At 41.2% G+C, this 8754-nt stretch overlaps 1 protein-coding gene across 1 annotated transcript; it reads left to right on the top strand.

The window, feature by feature from the left end:
- Window positions 1-163: 163 nt before the first annotated feature.
- On the top strand, window positions 164-8692 carry NSDHL (NAD(P) dependent steroid dehydrogenase-like). The gene is made up of 7 exons (XM_009334686.1): window positions 164-215; window positions 2589-2750; window positions 3680-3826; window positions 5245-5373; window positions 5709-5851; window positions 7366-7468; window positions 8186-8692. The coding sequence occupies exons 1-7, from the start codon at window positions 195-197 to the stop codon at window positions 8519-8521; spliced, it is 1041 nt and encodes a 346-aa protein (XP_009332961.1). The 5' UTR covers window positions 164-194; the 3' UTR covers window positions 8522-8692.
- Window positions 8693-8754: the final 62 nt, after the last annotated feature.

The raw sequence follows: 8754 nt of genomic DNA on the forward strand, positions 1-8754 counted from the left end.
AATTTAGCTCACTCTTTTCATGCTTCTGCTTAGCATAATGTCTTCAAACCTTGATTTCTATAACTAGAAACGTGTTTTTAAAAAAAAAAAGTTTGGTTTGCGTTAATGGCATGCTTAAGTAACATGTTGTATTGTGAATAAAATAATATTCTTCTTTTTTAAAGGAATCAGGTTGATAGTGAATCATCTGAGAAATGGCCACACGCCTCAGATCCGTAAGTTGAGGACTTAAATGATGCTTTATGAAGATTTGTCTTGCAGAAACATATTTTCATAGACATTTCTCCTGAACATTTCTAGGGAAGACATGAGACTGTTCCTGCAGTGATTTTTCGAGGAATCATTTGCTGCCGTTAGTTCCAAAGAGATCCAGGGATGCTGCACTCCCCCCCCCCCCCCCCCCCAAGAACACCAGTGGCTTTGTCAGTGCTGCCAGATCAATTGGTCTGGAGATTTAGTTACTCCAGGACCATTTCTACATGCCTTATAACATTATTCCACGTGATAGTGCAGATAAAGGCCCAGTTGAGGTCCCTGAGGTCTACTAGACCATTGTAACCTTTTTCTATGATTACTGCATTGAATACAAGAGGTTAGAATATGGAAAGAGTAACATTTTGCTTAGCTCAGAGAGATGTTTGGACATTACTCTTAGGAGTACAATTTATTAAGCTGTTCTGTTGCGTTACCTGTGGTTCTTGTTTATAGAGAAATTTCTACCTTCTGAACTATTTTCTCATTAATTCATATGAAGCTTATGGAAGGCCAGCAAATCTCAGGTATGTAGGAATCAAAGAATCCAAAAAAACCCAAAACCAGTCTAGCATCGTGTTAGAGAGCATGAACAAGCTGTTGTATCTTCACAGCACAACACTAGATAGGTAGTAATTCATATCCTAAAATCAATATAATCATGCGTGGCCTGGCTTTCTACCTGCATTTTGTAAAACAGCTGATTAATCCAGGTGTAGCACCGTTAGCTGCAGTTACACTGATGCTGGTCATGGAGTCGGTTCATTTAGTACTTTCCCAAGAGGTGTGTATACTAGATTGCATCGCATATTATAAATGTGCACTAAAGATTACTTAAATAGCCTGCTTCTCATCACCAGCTAGAATACTGTCCTTTACTTGGGCGAGTGGAAAACTATCATGCAGCAAAACCTGGACTATCTCATCTATACTGGTAGAAAATGATTCTGATATTTAGAGCCAGACAGAGGGCGTCATTCTGCCACTGTAAAACTTTGGTTCAGCACGTCTAAGTGCAGTGTGCAGTTCAGGTTCTCCGTAAAATGAGAGCACACACTGCAATGAGAAAGGCTGCAGGGGGAGACAAGTAAAAATATTGATGGAACAGAGCGACTGCCTTTTGAGGAGAAGCTGAAAAGGCTAGACCCCTCACCTGGGAGAGGACACCGCAGAGGTGTCCGAGTTTAGAGAATGTGACTTAGTCAGATGTGACTGAGTTTAGAGAATCAGGAAGCTGGCAAATAAAGGAAATGCAAAACTGTTGTAGTGGGGGAGTACAAGGAGAGCGGACTGCAGAGAGTCCTTAGACTCACGTTCTTTCTATATCGTCTGTTCTCTTGCAGCTATCAAAACCAAATAGACCACTGGGCCAACCCATTAGAACTTTTTTTTAATTATTTTAATCAGACTGTACTTTGCATACACCATTCTAAAGAATTGGTTGTGCTTTAATGTAACTGAGCAACTGCAGTGAACTCTTCTAATTTCTGTTGTGGATAATTGGCGCTTTGCAGTCGAACCTTTGTTTAAGGATGTAGCACTTAGAAACTTCTGAACAATTGTTGTCTTTGTGTGGTTTCACTGGGTTAAATTCCCTTCAGCTCGATAGTACAACTGCAGAGGTGTTTTTTTGCGTAGCAACAAAAAGGAACAAATCTATTTCCAACCAGGACAGAGCATTCTTTGTACAAAAGCTTCCTCAGACTCACTGCTTGTATGTTCTCTGTTGGCGGTAAGGTCTTCAGTCTCAGTCCAGTTAGACGAGTGACCAGACCGGAATCTGTTAACTAGTGACTCTAGCCATTGATTTTTAAAAGCTTAAAAGAAGAAAGGAAGAACTAATGACTAACTAAAAAGGATAAGCCTTGCCTTTACCTGATTGCTTTCTTGGCTTGGAGAAGCCTAAGTTTCACATGCTCTGCAAATGGTTTTGTCCTTGCTAATGGTGACAGTTTTAGTATTCTGAATTGTCTGTGCCATGTGGCTGAAGCAGATTCTGTTTGCTTTACCATCAGGGCAGAGTTTGTCAGAGCCTTTGTCTTTTTCTTCCCTACTACGTGAGCTGTTTGGTTATGAGGCAGAGTCCTGCCAAATACAAACCAGCACGTGGGCCGTGTGGACCATTAGCACGTCTGAACTTTTAAGATACTGTGATAGCACAGACATGTTGAAGAGTCTTTTGATATCTGAATTTAGAGTCCTCCAATTAAACTAGCTACTGCCCAGTTGTGCAAAATTCCAGCATGTTAAGGTCTCAGGAAGTTCAGATCGGTTTACTTGCGCAGTTTGTTGGTGTATGTCTGCTTGCTAAAGTGCTTTTCTCCCTGTCTCTGCAGGCTGGTAAGAAATGTACGGTGATCGGTGGGTCAGGATTCTTAGGCCAGCACATGGTGGAGCAGCTCCTGGAGAAGGGTTACGCGGTCAATGTGTTTGATATTCAGAAGAGATTTGACAATGACAGAGTGCGGTTCTTCCTGGGAGACCTTTGTGACAAGGAGGTACAGGCTAACAACAGAACATGACATGGGTAGATAGAAAGGATGTCTGTTTAAAAAAATGTTTGTTCAAACAGCTTACTGAGCCTTGCCTGAAGCACTAAAAGACCTGAAGGCATTGCACAGGTTGTAAAAGGGTATGTAGATATGCCCCCCAGCCTTTCCCTGTGAAGTCAGTAGCCTAAGCAGTTTTCTGTGGAACCCTCATCTAGAACATTTAAAGAAATATACTTGACGTCTGCTTGAAGCTGAAAAGAACAGAACTTGTTTCTGTATTATGATTTGCATTACTGTTAGCTTAGGTATAGAGTCTAATTACAGTCACTGTTGGTAATTGCTCGTGGGTGCTCTCCTAGCTAACCTCAGCCGCATGAGAATGGCAGAACGCATTATTCCTAACAGTTAAGGCCCGCTAAGACCTCTTCCCTTAACTCAGTCATGTGTGTGAGCCTTGGCAAAAACATTTGTGTGCAATGTGAAGAGACATCTCCCCACCAGTGTAAGGTATCATGTCTCGGAGCTTTGTGGCAGTCATCTCAAACACAGACAGTGCCATGGGGTACTGTTGGCTGTTAAACCTGCTGCTGTCTGAGTTTTCTAACTCCTGTCTCCAGGTAATTTTGAGTCTCCTACCTGCACTTGAGACTATTGCAAGTAGTTAAGCCTAGATAGCCTCCAGGTCTCAGAAAGTTCCCAGGTTCTTCTCTGGAAAGAAAAAATAATATGTAGTGCTTTTTTGCCTAGCAAGAAGGAGAGGACATTGTGAAGATCCTATTCCAGCTGCTCACCTTTATGGAAGGAACGTGACTTGAAATTTAGCAGTTTTGTTTCCATGAGAAAAAGAACTGTGTTTTATTTCCTTCCTTTTTTTTTTTTCTGAGTAGGCACTATTACTGTTGCTTCATTGCTGTCTCATGCCATGTATCTTCTAGGCTTTGCTCCCAGCTTTACAAGGTGTGTCAGTGGCGTTTCATTGTGCATCCCCAGCACCTTCAAGTGACAACAGGGAACTGTTTTATAAGGTGAATTTTATGGGAACCAAAGCAGTCATTGAAGCCTGCAAAGAAGCTGGAGTGCAGGTAAGGGTAGAAAAGCACCTGGAGACTATAAGATGCTGACGTGACTTTATAACAATTGCAGCATGGACCAATTTCAATCTAGTTTGACAGAGGGGCAAAGGTATCTGAGATACTGAATTCCTACCTGTTCTGTGAAAATTAGTAGAAGAGGGAGACTCTGTTGGTCTCGCACTTGGCGTCTGGTGTAAGCTCAGTCCGTGTTTGCCACAGAAAACCCACACATTGCAATCTTCTTGACTGCAGGAAAAGCATCCATTAAAATTTGTCCTACTAGGCGCCTGGGAATCACCCACGGGAGAACCACAACTGACAAGTGGATTCTTTCATGCTTTAATGAGGGGACAGCTGTAAAGATAGCTTTTCCAGAAGTGGAAGTATTCAGGCATCTATTACCTATGTGAATTCTTGATGTATAATGAGAAGGAACACACTTGTGCCATAATCTCAGTATAATTTGCTTTAGAAAGTCATTTGCCCACAAAAGAAAGAGCCAGAGGAAACCAGGCTGCTGTTCAGGCAAGTTTTTTGTTTGGGTTTTTTTTTTCCTTATGTTATTTTGATATCACATGAGTTTTCATTTAAATTCTTAGCTAATTTTCAAGCGCAAGGCATGTGAAGATTCCTTACTTATTTTGGGCAGAGATGTTGCCTCCAAAGTACGCATTTTGCACAGTGTCCACATACAAATACGGAAGTCATAATGTTCAGAATTAAGTGATGTATATTACATAGGACTCCCAGCCCCACAGTTTGTTGTTTCTTGGTGGTTTTTTCCCTCCCCCGCATGTAATAAGCTGTTGTAGGAGATGGGCCACGCAGTGTTTACCTTCAGGCGTAGTCTGCATTTTGTCAGAGCAAGGGGTTAAGTCTTGTTGGAACTTGCTGGGTCTAGTCATCTTTATATTACAATGTAGATCTTCATTAAAACCCCATGTTTCTGATTACTCAAATACATCACTGACTTCCTGTTTTGAATCCACTAGGGTATGTTTTTATCCAACAAAAATATCCCAAGATAAGAATTCTTTTTTGGTTTAATCTACCGTGGTACTGTTATCATCAAGATAAGCAAATATATCTTAAAAACACTCATTGTGTGTTAAGTGCTACCAAGCCAAGTGGGCACTCTGATTTTCTTAGAGATCTTTTCCCCTTGACTGGCTGCCTTGGAAGTTTGTTGAAATGTTTTAATCTCTTTTAGGTAGGACTAAGCAATGTGACAGAGTCAGTTAAAAGGGTGGGAGTTTTCCTACCTGCAGCTTCAGATCATCTTCTGTTAGCCCACGTTCTTCTAGACTTAGTTTATTATCTGTAGAATCAGTTGATTAAACATTATTACTGTCTTTACTCAGCCCTTGTAAATAATGACCCTTTTGTCTTAGGCTTTAAACAACTGTTTTCTTTCACATCTATTGCAGAAACTGGTGTTAACTAGCAGTGCCAGTGTAGTTTTTGAGGGCACAGACATAAAAAATGGATCAGAAGACCTCCCTTATGCAAAAAAACCCATCGACTATTACACAGAGACGAAGATCCTACAGGAGAAGGTATTTGTCATCATATGGTTCACATTGTTATTTTCGATGCTTAAAACTGCCCTTCTGAAAGTAGGGCATGCCCTGGGGGACACAACAGACTCTTCAAGACTGAACAGATCTCTGTTCTCAAGAATCTCTCTTTCATTAAAGAGAACTATCTTGTTCTTACAGTCGCAAAGAAAATCTGTGCAGAATCATGCATGTGTAGCCATGCCTGCCAGAGTTGTCAGTATAACTGAAATAGAAAATTCCCTTCTTTTAGACAAATCTGTCAGATTTTAGCCCTCTTATTCTCAGCGCGGAGGCTAGTGGGCTGTGGATTCAGTTATCGTTTTTCTGTACAGGAAGTGCTCAGTGCGAATGACCCAGGCAACAATTTCTTCACTACTGCTATTCGTCCCCATGGAATATTTGGTCCTAGAGACCCTCAGCTGGTTCCCATCCTCATCCAAGCAGCTAAGAGTGGCAAAATGAAGTTCATAATTGGGTGAGCAAGGCTCGGTCATTTTATAGCTTTTGTTAAAATCGGTGCTGAACCTACAGAGCGCTTTTGGAAGCAAATAATATTAAATCAGTAGTGGTGTTGTGGCATGCAAAAAAGTACGTTTCTTCAATTTTTCACTTGTGATCCGGGATTCTTTTTTTTAAAAATCCTTCTATGTTAGGGACTCATGCACTCAGATGGTAAGTGTTCATAATGCAAAAAGAATATCAGTGGGGAAAGCTGACATAGCTTGAGCTGTCTTTGCATTGTCTGAAGAGCTGTCCTTTTAAATATGAGAGAGCTCAGATTACTTGCTGTTAATTTAATTAATATACACTTCTGGTATTTGAGGTTCTTGCAATTAAAAAGCCCATATGATAGTGTTTTAATATTTCTGATTATAAGATCAAAGATATTTGCCTTGTTATTGAGCCTTGCAGAGCTTCTAGTGGACCACTGAAATTTTAGAGCAAGAAACAGTTCAAGCTACTACTAAGGATATTTTTATCGATTGTATTATGCTCTTGAAAAGGAATGTGCCCTTTAATTTATAATAGATTTTCATTACATGCAAGGAGCTGGTTTGTGTGTATATGTGCACATGTGAATATGTGCTTGGGATAGAAGGAAGAAAGCAAATGGGGTTGTAGGTTTTTTGGTGTCGTTCTTCCTTACAGTTCACTTCTGAATTGATCTCTCAAACTGATCTGTGAGCAGCAAACCTACACAAACTCAAGGTTTCCACTTCGTGCAAGTCTGCATTCTCTTCCAGCTCAAACATGCATTCCTCATTTGAGTTTTCCTACCGCTGTGCAGACCTGTATATCCCTTCTAAGAATGCAAATAAAATAGCCATTCATCCATGAATGTAGGAAAAGAAAATGATTCTTTCTCAGAATGTTGGATTGCAGCAATATTGTTTCTATCGCCAAATGAGTGTGATAATGGTTTTGTAACAAACCATTTGTTTGATTTAGCTGGACTCTTGCAAGTGATACGCAGATTCATTTTCATTTTCTGTACCTGTGTAGAAATTTAACACAGTGGGTTAAATCTGTTTCAGCTAGGGCTGAAGTTGGCTTATTGAGGGAGTAAGTTAGAATTTCATGAGCCCAGAAATTAATAATTGAAAGCTTGTCCTTAAGTGACTTCCTTTGTGCTAGTTACCACTCTGTTTCTATTTGTTCTGCTTCTGTGGATCACTCTGCTGATTCTGAGACCTGTAGGATCTGCCACACCTAGAAACTTGGTAACTTGTGAGGTTTAAAAATGGTACTGTTACAGGAATGTAAACTTTGAGGGCCTTGACAAGAGCTGAGACAATAACAGCCTTTCCTCTGTCTCCAGTAGTGATTTAATCTCTCTGAGAGGGTATAGCCTGAAGTTGCAGCACAAGAGAGTGGGAAAAGAGGAAACTTGGAATAAATATACCTTGTGTGAAAGTCCTGCCTTTTGCCACAAGCTGATTTTCAGCCTAACTTGCCTTAGGGCTAAACTTCTTCCTTTTTTCTGTGCAGGGATGGAAAGAACTTGGTAGATTTCACCTATGTGGAAAACGTGGTCCATGGACACATCCTAGCTGCAGAAAATCTTCAGAAAGACTCTCCCCTGTGTGGGAAGGTAAGGAAGGACCTAGCGAGGGGAGGGGAGTGGGTGTCCCCTAGCCGAACTTCATCTGCAAGCCTGGCTTGTCTTCATGTGTCTGCTCTGTAGTTCTTGCTGGTTTTTGTCTGTACTGAACATCTATCTTGGAGATGAGTGGAACTAGCACCCACAAATGGGTCAATTTTTTTTCTGTCTGTGGGTATAATGAATGGTTGCCCATCTGGTGACCATTGTGTGCAACCACATGGGCTAAGGTGTATCAATATACTTCATGTTATAAAACCCCTTGTGAAAGGAAATCCAGGCAGAATTGTGGGCAGCCGAGATGCGTACGTAAGAAACATAGTTATTTAGCTTTTACGACAGAGTTCAGAACAGGAGAAACTTTTACAGATTTTCATGGCACCACCATCCTCTGGGCATGCGGTGTACATACGGCTCGGATGCTTTAATGTGTTTGCGTTCTGTTGTGTCATTCAGTTTGTTTGACCATTTATGAGTAATCTTAACCTCTGGAGTGTCAGAAGTAGCTCTCTTTCTTAGCAAAGAAGGGGTTCATCACTTTTCAGACAGAGGTGGTTAGTGCAAAGCAGTTTCTCATGAAAATGTGTTCTCAGTCAAGTCAAGGATGTCAGTCTCCTCAGCGTGAACATGAGATGGGCCATCACAGAGACAAATTTGTGAAAACCGTAATGATTTTATCATCTGGCTTTTTGTCTTCCTCTCTTTCAGGCATTTCATATCACAAATGATGAACCAGTTCCTTTCTGGGCTTTCATGTCCCGTATCTTGACTGGCTTGAACTACGATCCTCCCAAGTACCATATTCCCTATTGGCTGGCATATTACCTGGCCCTGTTCCTGTCTCTAGTGCTGTGGCTGCTGAGTCCACTGGTCACCATCAAGCCCACTTTTACCCCTATGCGGGTAGCATTAGCTGGAACGTTTCACTACTATAGCTGTGAACGGGCCAAGAGAGACATGGGCTACAAACCAGTGGTGAGCTTGGATGAAGCAATAGACAGGACTCTGCAGAGCTACCCCCACCTGCGCCAGGCTAAGGCCTGAGAAGTCCTAAATGGATTTTTTTCTACTTGATTTTTGTAATTGCTTTGACATCTTAACAGGAACACTGAAGCAAATTTCACTAATTCTCTGGAACAGGGAGTTTTCCCGAAGTCCCCCCTCCTCCTCACCATTATCAAGACCGCTTTATCTGGATTGAAAAAAATACTCATGTAGGAGCTGCGCTAACAGTTCTTTTCTTTGATGTGACTTCTTGTTTTGAAGCAGCTGCTGAA

Source organism: Pygoscelis adeliae, unplaced genomic scaffold (assembly GCF_000699105.1).
Source record: "Pygoscelis adeliae isolate BGI_AS28 unplaced genomic scaffold, ASM69910v1 Scaffold412, whole genome shotgun sequence".
Taxonomy (NCBI): Eukaryota; Metazoa; Chordata; class Aves; order Sphenisciformes; family Spheniscidae; genus Pygoscelis; species Pygoscelis adeliae.